Here is a 19,291-nt window from a genome sequence, read left to right as displayed (position 1 = left end):
CTCAGTCTTCTCCTTTCTCCCAACAATGGCCAGTGGGGTGGACACTGACAGTGAAGTCATGAGACCTGAGAGGTCAGTGTGAGGTGGCCCAGGACTACTCTGCTGAGGTGACAGAGGTGAGCTCAGCCCAGACCCTGCCCCGAGACCATCTGTGCTAACACTCGTGCCCTGTCAGTCAAACAGGATATGCTGAGCACCTACTATGTGCTGGGCCTTGAACACGACACACACCGGATCTCTGCCCAAAGCTTGCGTCCTGGCCGCGGGGACCAGCATGTCACAGCATCAGAAACGATTAAGTGATGGGTTTCTCAGCAGGTGGAAGGTGCTGGGGCAAAACGAAGACCAGGGAGCACGGCGGGGGCCGGGCCTGGCCCTGGCTGGGCGACTGCGGGCCTGGCTGGGTGATGGAGGGCGGGGGAGGACAGACACATAGCCGGGGACTGCCTGAGTCCGGCCACACTGGGAACCGAGCGTGGAAGTGAGCAAGTAGGGCCCCAGTGGCCGCAGAGGCTCCCCACGCTTGGGAGAAAACCCGGAACCTGCAGCGTGCAAAGGGGGCACTGTTCAGTGCAGAAGGGCACTGTGTTGCCAGGGTGTCATGTCGCTGGGTGCCCGCTGGCCACACGGGGCTCCCAGCCCTCAATTGTGGTCCTGGCTACTTTCAGAAGGGAACGAGCCAGGGGAGTCTGGGGCGGACACCAGAGGACACTGGGTCTGGAGAATTTGAGCAGGAAACTTCGCAGTCTGAGTTCATTATCTGCTAAATGAAGGAAAAAGCCCCACTACTTCCCTGTGAAATTAAATAAAGGCAGCCACGCTTCGTCTTCATCGGATCCCCTGACCCTCCAGTCAGCTCCGTTTCGGTGAAATCCGACGGGGCGGGGGACAGGGGGGTGACGTGCACGGCCCCATCTGCATGTGATGCGATTTGGCGCCTGGCTGCCTCGCGGCCGGCGGGGAAATCACATTTCCCGTGATGGAGATTGATGGAGTGTGTGTCTGCCGGGACCAAGAGGCGCGGACTGCGCGAGGATGCGCCACTGCCCCCAGGGTCCTTCATAGTGCTGTTTAAGCAGCCGCTTAGGGGCTTCCTCGCCCCCTCACCCAACCAGCCCCAGGGGTTTCTGATGAGAGGCCGAGCTGGCTGACCCCAGCGGTCTGCCACGTCCCCCTCTCTGCCTCCCCAGCTCCAGCATCTGCTCCCTGCCAGGCCCTCCCAAGGTGGGCGGCCTGGAGAGGGGCGTCTGCAGCAGTCCTTAGGCCTCCGCCTCCAGGTGCCTATACTAACCCCTGCTGCAGCCAAGGACAGGAGCGTCCTGGGGACTTGGGGTAGCCCTGCCCCCTGGCACAGCTGACCCTACTGCTGTTGCACCACCTCCCTACCCTGTCCAGCTGGCGAACTGGCCTCCTGCCTCAGTTTCTCCTGGAGACATCTTTGACCCACTGCTTGGCTCTCACTCAGCCTCCCCTGAGGCAGCCGAACCTAACGCAGAGAGTCCAGGAACACAGCGGGGAGCGTGCGTCTGCAGCCCTCTCCCTCCCCTGTTCCCCCAGCTGGGGCAGGAGAAACTGGGTGGTGGGCCTCTAGGAGCTGGAGCAGGTGGGCTCATCCACAAAATAAAGAGCTGGGGCAGGGGGAGAGAAGCAAGAGAGAGAAGCCGCAGAGCTGGGCTCAGAAGAGAGCTCTAGAGACGGTAGCAGACAGTGAGAGACATTTGGGGAACACCTTGGTCAGCAGGAGGCTCCTGACATGGGCATGCGGGGAAGAGAAGCCTTTCAAGTTGTTTGATGAGAATTAAAGGACATCCCTGGCCGCAGGTGCCTTGCTGGGACACTTCCCGACACAACCGAGTAGGCTGTGAAGTGCTGGTGATGACCATTTGCCGAGTGGTTCTGTCGACTGTGACACCACACTGAGGCCGGGCCACGTGGGGTCACAGTCAGAAGCCTTGGCCGTGGTTATGGGAATGTCCTGTGTCCCACAGCTCCTCAAGGCCCCCCCGAGGAGGACCCTGGAATGGCAGAGAAGTGGGGTCTGCCTGGCTCTCCAAGCCCACCTTCCTCTCCCCTTGCTTCCTCAGTTGGCAAAACTGAAGCCCGAAAAGGAAGCCCCTTGCCCGAAGTCGACAGGAAGGTGCCATGTGAATCCAGCCAGTGAACTTATTCTGCATCACATCCTTGCAGGTTTCTTTTTTTTTTTTAAAGATGACTGGTAAGGGGATCTTAACCCTTGACTTGGTGTTGTCAGCAACACGCTCTCCCAAGTGAGCCAACCGGCCATCCCTATATAGGATCCGAACCCGTGGCCTTGGTGTTGTCAGCACCACGCTCTCCCAAGTGAGCCACGGGCCGGCCCCCTCGTAGGTTTTTGATGGTCGCTTTTTGAACAAATGCTCACATGGTTATGAGAACACCTCCCAAACCCTCACACTTGAGAATCAGGAAGGACACAAAGAGCTACTGCGTTCCACCGTTAAATGCCTCCCATGTAACTTGGGGCTCCACACGTCATTCAGATATTACGAATTCAGGCTTTGTGCACAAGCCCAGCAAGCTTGGCAAACTCTTTCCCTCTCTACAGCTGATGTCCTTGAACTCTGTCTCCCGATGGCATAGCACAGTGCCTCGCACACAGCAGGCCCACAATATGTGCTTGTTGGTGGAAAGCAATGTGGACAGCAGGGAGGCTGCAGAGGCAGGCAAAGGCTCAGAGCAAGGGTGAGGCCGGAGCGCTGTCGGAACAGACGGTGACTCGCGAGGTAGAGCGCGCCCGGCCTGCTCAGGGCAGGCCAGCTGCCCCCAGGTTCTACATGCAAGATGCTGGCAACCTCCACTATCCTCCCGGCCAGGGCACGGGAGGCAGGCGCACGCGAAAGAGAAGTGCGCAGGGAACGGGGGGAGTCGTTGTTTAAATGGTAGATTCTCAGCTCTCAAAAAAGCCTGACTACTCATAAAGACATTTTCAAGTGGTTTCCAAACTGTGGTACCTACAGGCATCACCTGCAGAGATTCTTGGTCAGGAAACTAGATCTTCAGACTGACAAACACCCCAGGACTGTCTGCTGCAAGAAATCCACATTTCAGGAGCACCCCCTCCTCCAATTGGGTCTGGCCAACAGATGTTTCACTGTCTGTAGCTTTGCTGTGGGTCTATGTCTCACCTCCCCACCCTTGAAGGGGTGGGGACTGACCCTCTCCCCCACCCATCGCCTCTGCATCCCCAGGAGCCTGGCACTGGCCTTGCCCAGGGGACCTGCTCAGTCATCACTTGTCAAGACAAGCAGGGCCATGTCTTTGCCTTTTGCATAATGGATGGGGCAATTATTTAATCAATAAGCCCAGGCTGATATAAGTAGATCTTATTAATTATTGACGTCATTCATTACTGAAAAGTTTACTAACTGTTAACTGTTAAGTGATCATGAACTAGCTCGGTTGCACCTCCAGAGAGGAGGTGGCAAAAGTTAACTGAGCACATGCTATGTGCCAGATGCTTAATTTAATCCTCAGGACAATCCCAGGAGAGGGGGGCACTCGTAACATGCCCAAAGTCAAGGAGCTGGTAAATGGCAGAGCTGGAACCTGAACCCAGGTCACACTACCTACAAAGCTCATAGACTTGACCCCAGTGGTCACTGTGCTTGTGCACCCCACCAGCAGGGTCTCTGGGATGGAGCTTGAAGCCCGGGCTGGGCATTGTGATGTCATGGGATGATGTGCCTTGACTGCAGCTCAGTGCCACAGAGTGTCTAAACCTTACACTCAACCCAGTGACTTGGGAATCTACTCAGTCTGGCTCCCATTCTCAGTGCTGACCAGCCTCACAGTGGGTTCCTGTTCCAAAATGCACAGACCCTCCCCTCTCCATCCAACTCTGGTGCCGCGCTGCCAGGGCCACCTGGGGTTAGGTCATGCCCCACCCCCACCCCAGAAATGGGAGCTGCAGTAGATGAGGCCAGATCTGAACGCACCCCTTGGGCAGGGTAACTGGGCTTTTCTGGAGCAGCCACCCAGCAGGGCCAAGCCTCTGAGATCCCACCTCCCTTTCCAGCCTCCTTCCCTTTCGAACCTGTGCCGTCACTGAACAGCCATCCAACTCATCTCAGATGCCCTTATGGGACTCAAGGTATGTAAAGGTAAGGAACCAAGTAATCTGTTTATTTTCTAACCTCATGCTGAAAAATCTTCTCCTCTAGTCCTGGACAGACTGATTTACTTCCTTTGACCGACTCTAAAAACGTGGAAGGCCATCTAATTTCCCCTTTTGCCTTGGCAGCCAGGAAACACAAAAGCCTATTTAACGTTCAGTGGTAATAACTCACGCTGAGTTCTAAGTGCAAAGAGCTTGCAAGCTTTGCTTCTAAGCTGTGTTTCCACTTCTCATTTTGACTTTCCTGCCCAGGCACGCACATGCTACCATGAGCAGCTTCAAATCCTTCTTGGCAAACAGTAAGATGGGCAAATCATCAGGGAACTGGCGAGCCAAATACAGCAGCAATAATGATCAAATATTTTCCAATCTCGCCAAAGACAAGTGACCCAAATTGGCCTGGGCCTTGATCGCCACCACTCACCAGGCAGACGAACTCTGGAAGGTCATCAGTGGTGGGCTGTGGGTGTCTCCCTGCAGCGTGTGCACAGCCTGGGGGGCTTGCGGCAGGGGGCCTGGGGGAGGCTGGGGCTGTGGGGCCAGCTGCCCCGGTCGAGGGGCCCGAGCAGGGTTCCCCCACCGCCGGGGGTCCTGTTTCATCCACCGTCCATGGATGCCCCACCGTGCCAGGTAAACCTTGCAAACGTCGTAGTTCATGGCCGAGTAGTACAGAAGATCCAGAACCAGCAGCATCAGCACGAAGAAGCCGTAGATCCACACGCCCAGCAAGGCAGTGTAGTTGCTGGGGAAAGACAGAGACACTGAGCAAGCAGAGGACAGAGACCCCATCGGTGGGGCTGATCAGACAACACAGTTCAGGGGCTACTGTGGGGTTCCAGAAAGGAGGGGTGACGAGCTTCTCTGGGGGGTGGGAGACTGGCCCCTGTCCTGCGCCTGCCCTGCTGGCCTCCTTCCCTGGAATCCACTGCCCTGTGCCCTGTCCTGCCTGAGCATCTCCCCAGGACCCCACCCGAGTCCTCAGGCTGGGATCCCCGAGGGTCTCACACTGTTAGGTGCTTTGGAAGGAATTCTGAGCCAGGCATCCAGGCTCCCATGATGTGGCAGCCCCTCTTTCATCCCATGCCTCCCCCCTGCACTTTGACCTGCCAGCTGTCTCCCATGGGCGCCCCCCACTTGCCCACCCTCTAGGCCTTTGCTTATGCTGTTCCTGCCACCTGGATGCTTTCACTCTATCCCTGATCCCCTGACCTCCTGCGAGCTCCTCCTCAGGGCAAATGCAGGGGGCCTGTTGTCCTAGAACAAACCAACCCAAGGACCAGAGCCATAAGCCCCTGCCCACCAGCGTCTGCACTGGGCACCTCACACACTGCCCGGAACCCAGATGGTGCTCCCCCGCCAGGGCCAGCTCCCTTCCAGACTTTCCAGACTGCCCTGCTTCTCTGTCTGTCTGTCTCTCTCTCTCTCTCTCTCTCTCAGAATTTTCTTCTCAGAAGCCCAGGAAGCAGGGCATCAGCTCAGCTGCCCTCCCACACCTCAGCTGTCACTGGTCCCCTCCGTTGCACCAGCCATCTGTTTTCCAGACCCTCTTCTCTCCTCTGCTCCCCTCCCCCAGGGGTCCCCTTCACTCAGACTGTGCACAGCTGGGGTTCTCAGAGCCCCCAACATCATTTCTCTTATTCATTCACCCAGCATCTCCCCACTGAGGGCTGCTCTTTCCTCCCCAAACAGAAGTGTCAAAAGCCCCTAGAGGGTTTTGAGCTGCAAATGTTCCCATTCTGGCCACTGGCTCTTCACAGAAGAGCATGCTGGCCACCCCCACACTGGCCCTCGCCATTGCCCCGCCTCCTTCCCCAGGAAGCCTTCCAGACACCTGCTCCTCCTGCATGGCTGGGGCAAGCTCCTCCTCTGGCCCATAGCTCTCAGTGTCCCTTGAACCCAGCCCCCAGCACCCGGGTGTGCCTGTTCCTCTCCCCAGCTAGGCTGGGGTCTGAGTCCCCTCAACCGTGTGCCCAGGGTGGGCTGTGACCCGAGCTTGCCACTGCAGCTGGGGCTGTGAGCTCCAAACAGTCCTCGCCAGGAACTGCGGCCATGTAAAGGTACCAGTTTATTAATCACTCGATGCCGCCTCCATGTGCTCCCTGCCTCAGGCATCTGTTCCGGTGGGTGTGCACCAGCGGGTGTCGGGCAGGAGCACTGTCAGGCCTGAGGAGCAGGCCAGTGTCCAGCCTGCACACACCTCCTCCAGGGAGGAATCTGCCCCGGCTGTTGCCCAGACAGGGCTCCTCAGGTACAGTAGGTCCCTCAGACCCCATCTGAGGCTGGGGGCAGGTGCCAATCTGGAGCCTGGAGACCCGGTTGTGGTTCCTCCTTATCCCGGCTTTGCTGTGTGGCCTGGGAGGACTCCTGCCTGTCTCCGGGCCTGGAGGAGATGACCATGTCTCAGCTCTCAGCCTCTGTCTGTCCCAGCTCTGCCTGTCTCCGGGCCTGGAGGAGATGACCATGTCTCAGCTCTCAGCCTCTGTCTGTCCCAGCTCTGCCTGTCTCCGGGCCTGGAGGAGATGACCATGTCTCAGCTCTCAGCCTCTGTCTGTCCCAGCTCTGCCTGTCTCTGGGCCTAGAGGAGATGACCATGTCTCAGCTCTCAGCCTCTGTCTGTCCCAGCTCTGCCTGTCTCCGGGCCTGGAGGAGATGACCTCTCCCAGTCTCTGCTCCTGGGCTCTGTCTGTCCCAGCTCTGCCTGTCTCCGGGCCTGGAGGAGATGACCATGTCTCAGCTCTCAGCCTCTGTCTGTCCCAGCTCTGCCTGTCTCCGGGCCTGGAGGAGATGACCATGTCTCAGCTCTCAGCCTCTGTCTGTCCCAGCTCTGCCTGTCTCTGGGCCTGGAGGAGATGACCTCTCCCAGTCTCTGCTCCCGGGCTCTGGCTCTTCCCAGTCTTGGTTCAGCCCTGGCTCCAGCCATGGCCTCTGCAGCAAGACGGGGGCTGCTCCCCGTGGACTCCTCCAGCCCCTACCGGCGCCAGGCCCAGGGCCAAGGCAGCTCACTTTGCTCTCTACCCGGAATGCCCTCCCTCCCCTCACTTAGCCCAGTTCTTGGCCTGAAGACTCAGCCTGGGAGCCTGGGGGCCCCTAGTGAGGGGGGCCTCTACGTGTCCTGAGAACTTAATATGGAGCAGCCACGGGGCAGGTGCTCAGGGCCTAGTATCTGCTTGAGGAGTGAGTGACTGGACAATTGCACATCACTGCAGCCCTTGCTCCCTCCTGTGGCCCCACCCCCCAGCCACCACCTGCATGACGCCTGCAGCCTTGCTTATGCTAAGGTGTGAAAGACTGACAGCCAGGCTCTGAGCTGCCTTACTTTAAGGGGACACTAGCTTTGCCTGGAGGCATCTGGACGTGGAATTCCTGCCAGGGAAAAGAGGCCAGCCAGCAGCCCAATCCAGCATGCTGGGGCAGGAGTCCTGGGGAAGATGTCCACACGGACAGAGGAGGCAGGCCTGGCCCCAGCCGCAGGCCCTCCTGCTTTCCCAGCATCCTCTTTCCTGTAGCCCCCACAGACTTGCTCTGAGCGCCAGGCCTTTCCTCGGTGGTTCCCATTGAAGCAGCCTCAGGGGCGAGGGAGGTGGAGCGGGCAGGGGGAGACGGGGCAGCTTTTTGCAGGTGCTGGCCATCAAAAGGGAATCTGTGACACAGCTGGGGGTGGTGGCCGGGCCACAGGCTGGCCTTGAACCACGGGAACTAAGACACAATAGAAGTAACAGCTGATGCTAATTCTCCTGCTTTACACATTAGCCCATGTAACGCTCTCAGCAACCATGGAAAGAAATATTATCATCATCATCCCTGTTCTACAAATGGAAAATTGAGGCTCAGAGGAATTAAGAGACTTGTCTAAGATCTCATAGCCATTAAGAGGCAGAACCAGAATTAGAACTCAGCAGTTGAGCTCGAAAGTGTGCATTCCCAACCACTGCACCACACTGCCATGGATCAGTGCCAGCCACATTCTCAGAGTAGACAAGCTGCCTCCAGCTTGATGGCGCTCCTGCCCCCAGGCCTTTGTGCACGCTGCTCCCTATCTTCTGTGCACCCTGCTGGCCCTGCCCCCATTATCCTAGCTCAGTTAGCGCCTCCTCCAGGAAGCCTTCCTTGATGCCTGGTGTCAGGTCCAACCCGTCCCCTGGCCTCCCAAAGCCCGTGGGTTTCCCAGAACACAGTTGTTTTTTTCTGTTTTGTAAGGCTGTCTGCCTCTTGGGATTGGGAAGTCCTTGAGCACGTGGCTGGGGTCCAACTTGTCTTTGTGTGCCCAGCACGGGGCTGCTAATCTAATAATGTTACTGAAGCCCTGACTGAGAAGTTAGTATCCTCATTCTGCCAATGAAGACATGAAGCCCAGAGAGGCAAAGTCACTTGCCCAAAGCTACACAGTTGATAAGTAGCAATGCTGGGATTTGAACCCAGGTCCATCTGACCTCAGAGTGTGCTGAATCTTGGGAAAATTCCAAGGTCAAGTCTAAGACAGCTGCCAGAGAGGGATTTTCCTGCATCTGCTAGGCATGCCCACCTGTCCTGGCTCATCCCCTACCAGGAGTGGAGGACGATCCAGCTCTCCCTCCTTCGAGCACCTGCATCTCAGTGTGTCATGTCATTGTGTGCACATGTACTCCCGGGCCTGCAGCACACACGGGACCCGCTGCCCTCCAGTCACCCTTGCTGCTAGAGAAGGGAGGGACCTGTCTGCAGGAGGTGCTGCCTTCACCGACTCTCACTGCACTGCTGAGGAGCCACCCTGGAGGTGGCCATGGACACTGTCCCCAGGCAGCTCTCCTGCCTCCATGCCTGCCCTTCCCATGGCCAGTCAGCTGGAGGACTCAGTTTAAAAAGTTTTTTTTAAAATCTAATTTAAAGTATGTGATCTGAAAATTGATTCCATCCAGATGCAGGGGTCTGTGTGTGTGTGTGTGTGTGTGTGTGTTGTAGATGGAAGAAGATAAAAAATTGAAGCTGTTTTACAGGGCAAGATGTGAAGCCAGCCAGAGCCACAGATACAAATTTTTCCATGTATTTTGGGATATGTACGGATTCAATTCTTTTGGTGTTCCCCAAGCAATAAGCACAAACTTCTCTGATGGAGAATCTCACTAAGTATCTTCCTGGGGCCAGGAGCAGACCCATCAGCAGGCAGAGTAGCTGCAGCCAGGGCTGGGAGATGGAAATCCCCGTCTCCACCCCAGCAGGAAGTCACAGCAAAGGACAGAGGAGGCGAGTTCCCAATGCCATCATCAGAAAGAGACACCCACTACAGGGCTCCTGGCTGCCGGGCCTGGCCGGGAGACGGCTGATGGCCCCTCCACCGACCTCTCTGAAAACTGGGAGTATTGAGCCCACTTGCAGGAGTGGCCTCGGGTCAGTGGGACAAGGTGGATGACCCTGGTGACCAAGGGTGGGCGGGCTCACGAAGCCAGGGCTGCGTTTTCTGGGGAAACTGAGCTTTGGTTTCCTCGTCTGTGAAGTGGAGAAAACTCTGCTCTTTACTTCATGGTGATGGAAAGAGAAGGGACCCAGCGAGTGCTGGCTCGTGTGACTGAGACATAAAGGGAATGCCCAGTAGGTATAGGCCCAGAGAGGCAAAGTGCCGTGCCCAAGGTCACACAGCAGGATTGAGGTTGTCCAGTGCAGTGGTGGAGCGTGGGCTTTGGGCCCAGATAAACCTAATGAAGCAGATCTAGTGCCATCCGGACACTCACCGCCCCTGCCCGGAGGCCTTCCCAACGGGGCCAGTCCCTGCTCTTCCCACCCCACTGGTCACAGGCATGGCCACGCAATGTGCTTTTGCCAGCGAAACACGAACAAAAGGGCCGCAGCAGCCACTTCTGAGCTGGAGCTTAGGAGCCACCATGCACATAGATTCACCGTCCCTCTTCTCCCTCCTCCCTGGGGACGTCCTGCGAGGATGGGGACTCCTTCACTGGCCAGGGTCACAGAATGCTCTACACCCACTGCCACAAGCGTCTGAGAAGGACTGGGAGGGTGAGCCAGACGTAAGCCTGTGTCTCAAGCCCCAGGGACTGTGGGGGTGCTCGATACCTGAGCCCCGGGTGAGCGATACAGCTGCCCCAAACCCTGCTGTGTCCCCGTGTGCTGTGTGGCCACAGGCAAGTTTTCACCCTCTCTGAGCCTCAGCCCTGGTGCATGGGGTTAGCGGGACCCTCTTTCGTAGATGACAGTTCTACGTGGATGGGGGAGCCAGTGCGGGCCAGCATGGGAGTCTGTGAGTATGGGGTATGTCCGCGTGTGTCCCTTCCCCTGGCCTGGGGGAGTGTGTTCGGTTAGGAAACACGAGGATCCCAGCACCTCTCAAGTCTTCATGAGGAGGACGGGGTCATTAAGTTTTGTGCCTAACAGGGCTTGGTGGGGGGTGAGCCACAGACAAGACAGATGGAAAACTTCTGCCCTGACACCAGGGTTGGATTCAGAGCCTGAAGCAAGCAATGGAGTGACGAGAGGCCTGGCTGCAGGACAGGCCCCATGTAGAGGAAGCTGAGGGCACTGAGGCCACATGTTGGCCACAGGGGAGAAAGGATGCCTTTGGGGACAGAGGTGTCACGTATGGCCAAGGCTAGAACAGTGGTTCCTCCGCTTCATGTACTGAGACCTTGAATGCACTGTCCTGTCTCCCTGGGCCCCCCGCCCCACCCTACCCTGCAGCCCGTCTGCCCGAGGAGGGAATGCCCGTGCCCTGCTGAGGACTCCCCTGTGGGCTGCGCAGGGCCGGCCTGGCACGGGAGGGATGCAGGACCCTTCTGCTCACCGCTGCGGCCTCTCTGCCCTGCCCTGTCCCCAGCTCTACCTGCTGCCTGCGTGGCTGGAAGTGGGCATCTCGCTGTGGCGGTGGGCTTGGCGAGGCTGTTTCCTCCCGCTCTGCCTGCCCGCCTTTCTGCCAGGCAGCCAGAACCAAAACAAAACATTCTGTTCCTCCAGAAAAACACAAATAAACAAGTCATCAGAAGCGCTCTCGTTTTCCCGGGCTGATGTGCCGGTGGGGGTGTGGGGTGGAGCCTGTGCTGCCAGCTGACCTGAGTATCTTCATAAGCCCCTTCTGGGGGTCACGGCTGGCCTGCTCGATCTAGAGGGGCCGCCAGCAGGCGCTGACCTGTCTGGGATATGGGCACATCTGGCCTCCTTGCTGAGACCTGGCACAGTCCCTAGCATCAGAGGAGCCCTGGCTTTCTAGATCCACCCAGAGGGGAGGGGTATTGGTGGTGGCAGAACAAGGGTCCCAGTGTCCCTTGGTCTTGACCTTAGTTGTCACCATGTGCCCTGGAACAGGTGACTTCTCCAGCCTGTGTCCCATTCCTTCCTTCCTACTCTCAGAGTAGCTCTGAGAATTAATGAGACCCCATAGATGTACTGCTCAGGGGGGCCTGTGATTACTGTGCAGTCAGAGCCCCAAAGGGCAGGGCAGTCACACAGGTGGACTCTGTCCAGGTTCCCTGGCATATACAGGTCCCATCCTAGCCTGCTAAGTGACCAATCCTATGGCGGGCCCTGGGACGTCAGCCCTGCCTTCCGCTCCCTGGGAGCTCATCTTGAGCATCCCCTCCCTACCACTGGCCCCACCTGGACGCTGGGCCCTGCTCCAGCTCCCTGGGCTTAGGGGAGCATCCACGGCCCTTGATTTGAGCTCTGGGTCTCCCCTCAGAGGGGCCCAGCTCCTGCCTGAGTGGCCATCACTGCTTCTGTGGCTGCCCTGGGTCCTTTGGGGCCTCATCTCCTACACTATCCTTGCAGCACAAAGGAGCTGAAAGCCTGCAGGGCCCCAGCTGCCCGCAGGAGAAAGCCCGTGCACCTCCATCCCCACCAGCCTGAGGTGCCCCCTTCCCTACTGGTGTCTCTCTCCCAGTTCCTCTAGCACTGCCTACTCCGTGAACTCTGCCCAGAAGGGCCCTTTTCTCTGGACCCACCTTCTTAAACACTCTGGGTGCACTGTGCCCCTCTCCACGAGATAACAGGGAAGGCCTGGGAGAGCAGCAGGAGCCGAGTCCTCCCTGCGTGACCAGCAGCCTCTGTAACCACATCTAGGAGAAGGGGAGGGGGTGCAAAGACCACTGGAAGATTACAGGGAAGTACTGTCTCTAGGGCAGCAGTTCTCAACTGGGGGTGATTCTGGGCCCCCCACACTTGGCAATGTCAGGAGACATTGTTGGTTGACACCAGAGTGGTGGGGAGGAGGTGTTACTGGCATCTAGTGGGCAGAGGCCGGGGATGCTGCTAAACGTGCTGCAATGCACAGGGTGGCCCCTACCCCAAAGCGTGACTGGCCCAAATGTCAGTGGTGCTGTGCAGGGAATCCCTGTTCCGGGGCCTCTCCCCACTTGAATTTGCCCCCAGTGGTGGAAGCTCCAGAATTCCTAGAGCGACTTCCAGACCACCCGGCTGGCTCTTTGCTGCACCACTGACAGGCTGCCCTTATCAGGCGAGTTACTCTGCCCCGTGCGTCACCTCCTCACACGTAAGATGGCTAAGGATGGGCTGCTGGGTGATCTCAGTGTCAGCAGGAGGACAGAGCTGAGCACAGAGCCTCACCTATATTGCACGCTCCATAAATACTTTCTGAGGTTAAAGAATAAGAACTTCAGTGAAACTTCTGATCTTCAATATTCCCTTTCTACTTAGGGGAAGGCATTTATTTTGGTGCCCAACTATCCATCAGCAGCAACCAGGACCCCTTGTGCTGAGATGGTGGATTATTCCATGTGAAATCCTGTGTAAATGTGCAAATTATAGAAACCTGTGGGCTTCAAAATGAGGATACCAGACCTTGTAGAAGTCTGAGTGTTTGCCAAGCCTCTGTCTGGCTTTTAGCTGCACCTGCAGCACTTCGGGGTCTTAACCCCAGTCCTGGCACCAGCCTCCTCCCCTGGGGAATCAGCCCTCGGTCTTATAAAAGGTTTGGGTCAAATTCCAGGCCTGATTCCAGCCCTGATGTGATGGAAAGGGCTTGCCGAACAACTTCACACACAGAATTATTCTAAGGCCTGAGCAGATGGCAAGATATTCAGGGGAAGCACCGTGCATTTGAGGAAGGAAGGCTGGGGAGTTGGCCTGGGGGAGGAGGGGAGATTTGGATGAGAGTCGAAGAGTTTGAAGCTCCTGCCCGACCAAAGGGGAGAGGCGACTTCCCGTGCGGAAGTACAGCATGGTGGCAAAGCCTTCAAGCCTCAACATCAGACAGAGATATCGAGGCTCAGACTCACCCTGCCACCTCCCAGCAGAGATGTCAGTCCCTTCAGCAGTCACTCAACAAACACCCTTTGCAGACAGATTTTTCCTTACCATGAAAAAAAAATCCACAAGAGTCAGCCTCATGATTATTGGGAAACTATCTGAAGCATCCCATTAAAGGCAGGAAGAATGCCTGACAATTTTAAAGACTGGTTTAGAGGCATTAGCCAACACAATTGAACAAGAAAAAGAAGTGAGGCATGAAAACTGGAAAAAAGATAAAATTATCATTGTTTTCAAATAGCATAATTGGAAACCTAATAGAATCAACTGAAAGAATTGGGAAGACATCCATATCCTTCAATAGGAACACCCAACATAATGAAAATTAATCCTTGGATTAATAGATGAATTCAATATCAACTTAGTAAAAAACGCTAACTGAATTTTTTTTTTTCCAGGGGAACTACACAAGCTAATTCTAAAAGTTCATATAACAAAAGAGCCAGGGAGAACAGAGCAGGGGATGTTAAGACACATGAAAAGTCAGAGTAGTCAGCACAGCGAGGCACTCGCACGTGGATGCACAGATCAGTGAAATCCACGTAAGTCCACCATCTGCCCCAATATTCAAATTTAGCAGGTTACAGTATAAGTTTTCATTTCACATCAGTCAAAAAAAAGATGGATAATTCAATAAATGGCGTTGGGACAACTGGCTACCCATTTGCCAAAAACAGTAATAAAGTTGGATTCCTATTTCAAAGCAAACTTATAGGTCAAAGACTTAAAGGCAAAAAATTACAACAAAAAAGAAATAGAGGAAAACGTGAGGAGATTTTTAATGACCTCAGCGTAGGAAAAGCCTTTCTCAATATGATGCAAAGCCCAGAGCCATAAAAGAAAAAAAAAATGGGATAAAATGTGATTACATAACAATTAAAAGTTGGCGATGATGTTCAACGCTGTACTCCACAAATATGTGCAATCAACTATGTTACAATGAAAAATAAAAAGGAAGCTCCTTGAGGACAAGGAAAAAAATAAATATTAAGCATGAGGAGAAATCATCACAGAATCAAAGACACACTGAGAAAATATTTACAACTCATCACATTTCCCACATATATAAAGAGTTCCTGTAAATAAATAAGAAAAAGAAGAGAAGTCAGTAGAAAAATGGCAAAAGAAACAAACAGCTAGCAGACAGCAGGAGAAGCACCAGCAGCTCTCAGACATGCGAAGAGATGGCCAGCTTTGCTCATAATAAAGGAAATGGCGCTGTCTTTATCCTTCATCCTTTGCTTAGCATATTCCCACTGCTTTTCTGCTGGCAAATTCCTTCTCCACACCTGTGGTCCCCTCCATCGGGACCCTGATATCAATATGTTTTAATCACCTTAAGGAAAAGGGCTGCATGGAATCAATCTCTGATCAATACTATCAATCAATATTTGCTGAATGACTCATGGACAAATGAAGGAACTTGGGCCCAGTGGGTTCCAGGCCCGCATACCTTCTATGCCTGAAAGCCTTCCACATGCCTGACCTCATTTAACTTCTGCCGTGGCCTTGTGAGGTGGGTATTATGTGCCCATTTCTCAGATGAGAAGACTAAAGTTCAGGGGGCGGATCAGGCCAGAAACCCTGAAGACTTTCCCAGACTCCTTCCAGGCCCACCCATCCTCGTAGTGGTTACCCAAGGCCTCCCCCAGAAGATGGGTCTTTTGGAGGCATCTTGCCTCCATGGAGGCCGAGGTGGCGGGTTATGGCCCCCTCGTGGAACTTACTTGTGCATGTAGCCCTCGGAGCCGGCCGTGAGGTTTGCCTGCATCACCGCCTGGAACTCGGTCTCGTTGCAGCAGTATTTGAAGACGGTGTTGTTATGGTGACAACAGAGGATGAAGGTTTTGTTGTCCGAGAGCCGGGGGCAGTGGAAGCCAAAGTGATAGCGGCCTTTGTGGTCCGTGTACGGCTCACAGACCCGGAAATGTGCGGACAAGACTGGAAAACAGAGTCCCCAGGCTCAGTGGGCCCTCCCCCGTCCATGGGGGCCAAGGGGTGGAGACCAGCCAGCCTATTCAGGGTCCTGCTGGCCCCCTCCCTCCCTGGGAAGGCTTCAAGGTCCCGTTCAAGCCTCGTCTCTACCAGGAAGCCTCCTCTGGGCTCCTGTCACCCCCCAGGTCTCCCTCAATGACATCCCTGGTTCCACTCTCTGTGTTCCTCACACTCAGGGTGGGCAGGGCTGCATCTCAGCCCTATATGGATCCTCTGCAGCAGCTCAGCACACAGCAGGCACTCAAGTAGGAAACCAACACTAAATGAGCACCTACTATGTGCTCCACAGGTCTACTTCATTGAATCCACACAGCCACCTTAGCAGGCAGGTTTGGGATTCCACTTTATAAATGGGGAAACTGAGGCTCAGAGGCCTAAAGTGACTTGCCTGAGTGGTAGGTGGTGGTGGAACTAGAATCAAGCCCAGGCCTGCCTGGATTCAGAGTCCGTGCCCTCTCTACTCCTCCACTGCTAGCTCTAATAACTTTGCTCCCATGTGGGCTGGTCGTGGTGCCACAGACAAGCCCAGACTGGCCTGGGGTGTGAGCAGCAGGACTGCAAGAACCATGTCCCCCTTGTGTCAGAAACGGCAGCCCCTCCATGCCTTGGTTTCTACTAAACTGGTGTTCTACACCCCAAAGTCCTCAAAGGCCTGCCTCCGTTACCCCCACCTTACGGTGATAGTGCTGCCCTGGCCCTGGCCCTCCCTCCCCCAGCTGACGGAGGGAGCCCCCTCTTCAGCCGCTGCTGCCGCTGCAGACCCAGGACAGTATTTATGAGTCGTGCCGATGGTGATAAACAGGAGTGAAAGCCTGAGCAAATATAACAATGGAAAAAAACCTGGAGCCTGCTGTCTCAGGCTTAATTAGTGTCTTCATAAAAGGGATCGCTGTATCTAATTTGTATCACTGAAAAGGGGCTTCGTTGGCTGAATACATTTCTCCAACCACAAAGGCACCAGTTTTGCAAAAGCTCCTCCAGCTAGTTGAAAGCTCTGTGTCTGCTGAGAGGTTATTAGACTGCAGCCCACACAGATCCTGCCTGGGGCTGCCGGGGGGAGTCCCAGCTGGGCTGAGCTGGCAGGTGGGCGGGTGGCCCTCACGCGCCAGGGTGCTGAGGCTGCCCGGGGCAGCCTCCATGGAATTTTGTGTCCCTTCTCAAAGGACAGCACCCTCTTCCATGGGGATGGGCATGACCATTGCAGAGAAAGGTCACAGCTTTTTGGGAGCCAGAGGAGCGCTCCAGGCCCCCTTCTTATCCTAAACCTTGGGAAACAGGAAGACCCCCTAGGGGGATGCTTTGGTTACTGAGTATGCCCCAGATAGATGCACCTTCTCACTTAACCCCATTTATTCCCGTTGTACAGAGAAGAAAACAGAGGCTCAGAGCAGTGGTTCTCAAAGTGTGGTCTGTGACCTGCCACACTGACATCTCCTGGGGGTGGGGGAGAGTCTTGTCAGAAATGCAGATTCTTAGGCTCCTCGACAGCCCTTTTGAATCAGAAGCTCGGAGGCAGGACCCCCAATCTGTCTTAGCAGGCCTTCCAGGGGATGCCAGTGTGCTCAGATTTGGAACCCCCTGGCCTGGAGGAACGATGTGCTGGAGACTGGAGGTGGGGGCAGAGGCCAGCAGTCAGTTCTGGCCGCTGCCCAGGTCACTGTCTGGGTCTGCTTACACTCAGCTTGTGGGCAGCTGCGGAGTGACCAGGCACACCTGTCTTGCTTGTCAGACTAGCTCAGGCCCTGCGACCAGCCCAAGAGGCTACTACAGGACCCAAGGAAGGAAGGGACAGTGTGGACAGGCAGATGAAGGAGGTGGCCTGACCTGGGCCTCGGTTTCCCCATTTGCAGGATGGGTGAATAGTTCCTCCCTCCCAGGGGCAGTGAGGACCAGATGAGCCAAGACATGGGAGGCTCCTGGCTTGGGGAGGGAGCATGGGAGGCCCCAGACCCCTGGCCTCGGCTTGGCTTTGGCCTGCTATCATGGGAGCCCTGCCCAGCACCCCCAGGCCCCTTCATGGCCTGCCTCTGAGCTTTGCCCCCAGCAAAAGGGTGAGGGCCAGAAACCACTAGGCCTGTGTCAACTGCTCTGCCCGAGCATGAGGGCATGAGGAGGGACAGAGAGACAGAGAGACAGAGACAGAGAGGGACAGAGCCAGAGAGAGACAGACAGAGACAGAGAGACAGAGAGAGAGACAAAGAGAGAGAGACTGACAGAGACAGAGACAGAGAATGACACAGAGAGACAGAGAGACAAAGAGAGAGAGGCAGAGATAGAGGGAGAGATAGAGGGAGAGAGACAGAGTAGGCACTTTGCTCAGGCCAGGTAAGAGACAGCCAAGGGCCATGCTGGACCCTTGCCAGTACAGGGGGACTTCTCCACTTGGCCAGCTCTGGTTTGGAGAAGCCAGAGGACTTGGTTTGTACTCATCTTTGTAACCGGGAGAATGCGAGCCCATCTGTGACCCCAGCTGGGATCACAGGATGGCCTAGGAGGCAGGTCTGGTGCCGGGAGGGCGGCCCTGGTGTGTTGCTGCCTGGGCTGGAATCTCAGGGCCTGGCTCACCGTGTGTCTCAGGCTTGTCAGTTCCCTCTCTGAGTCTCACTTCCTCATCTGTAGAATGGACTCACTGTGACATGGCTGACTTTGCCTTGCAGGGTGAGGGACAGAATGCAGGTCAGGGCTTCTCCCAGGGCTCCTGCAGCAAGCGTGCAGGGCTGTGGCGCACAGTGGGTCCTCGCTGCAAAGCAGCCGACATTAGCTTGTCACAAGGGGGACACCAGTGGGCCAGGGAATCAAAGACAGGCTCCTGTCAGCTCCCAGAACCCCAGAAGGGCCAGCACTGACCCCAGGAAGGGACCACCTGCCCCCGGCTGCCATCCCCTCCCCACTGGGCGTCCACACAGGTTTTACCTGCAGAAAACAGCAACGAGAAGAGGACAGTGAGCACGTTCAAGGACTGCTGGCCACAACTGGTCATCGTTTGGCTTGCATTGATCCGTCCAGAGCTGCCTGTTTAACGAGAGCCGGGAGAGGCCGGGTGTGGGCCGCCTGGCCTGACACCCGCGCATTGCGGGCAGCGGCGAGCAGGGCAGTGACGCGCGGGGAGCGGGCCGGGTGGCGCGGGATGGCAACGCCGCCATCCAATTTCCTTCTGGAATGAATGACCTTCCCCCACCAGTCAACTGTCACCTCTTCTTTTCACAGTGAAATGAGACTTAATCAAAGGAGGATGAACGGCTCAGGTGGCGGAAACAAGTGGCGGGCTGCAGTTCGCAGGTGGGGACTCAGACAAGGCTCGTCCACCTGCGGGGGCTCGCGGGACCCAGGTCTCGTGCCGCAGTGCTGATGGTGACTCCATTAAGCCCCCACACGTATGCACCGAGCTGGGCACCTTTCCAGGGACACAGGAGCGAACTAACTAGAAACGCCATGGAGCTGAATAGAAGCTGCCCCTCCCCCGCTTGTGCTCTCACGAGGAAGACTGAACACACGAAGGGTGAAAGTGCTGGGAGGCTTCTGGGTGCACGCCCCGCGCCCTGAAGAACTGCCAGCAGGGCTCCAGCGGGTCCGTGCGCCACGTGCGCAGCAGCCTGTCCCAACAGCCAAAAGGCAGGTGCACCCGAGTGCCCGTGGCCGCGTGAGTGGACAAACACGGTGTGGCCTGTGCACACGATGGGATATTGTCCTTCCTTGAAAAGGGAGGCAATTCTGACACCCGCCGCCATCCAATTTCCTTCTGGAATGAATGACCTTCCCCCACCAGTCAACTGTCACCTCTTCTTTTCACAGTGAAATGAGACTTAATCAAAGGAGGATGAACGGCTCAGGTGGCGGAAACAAGTGGCGGGCTGCAGTTCGCAGGTGGGGACTCAGACGAGGCTCGTCCACCTGCGG

The 19,291-nt window shown here is 56.0% G+C and overlaps 1 protein-coding gene across 1 annotated transcript in view; it reads right to left on the bottom strand.

Annotated features, from left to right (window-relative positions):
* Positions 1-18,390, bottom strand: part of KIAA1644 (KIAA1644 ortholog) — a 46,779-nt gene extending 28,389 nt beyond the window's left edge. Inside the window, exons 1-3 of the mRNA XM_008592685.1 lie at positions 18,308-18,390; positions 15,127-15,340; positions 4,578-4,895 (exon numbers count right to left, since the gene is read on the bottom strand). Of these exons, the coding sequence (XP_008590907.1) occupies positions 4,578-4,895; positions 15,127-15,340; positions 18,308-18,374 (599 nt within the window). The 5' untranslated portion in view covers positions 18,375-18,390. The remainder of the gene's footprint in view (positions 1-4,577; positions 4,896-15,126; positions 15,341-18,307) is intronic.
* Between the last annotated feature and the right edge of the window lie 901 nt (positions 18,391-19,291).

This window comes from Galeopterus variegatus, unplaced genomic scaffold (assembly GCF_000696425.1).
Source record: "Galeopterus variegatus unplaced genomic scaffold, G_variegatus-3.0.2 Scaffold8189, whole genome shotgun sequence".
Taxonomy (NCBI): domain Eukaryota; kingdom Metazoa; phylum Chordata; class Mammalia; order Dermoptera; family Cynocephalidae; genus Galeopterus; species Galeopterus variegatus.
This window is presented reverse-complemented; position numbering and strand designations above follow the sequence as displayed.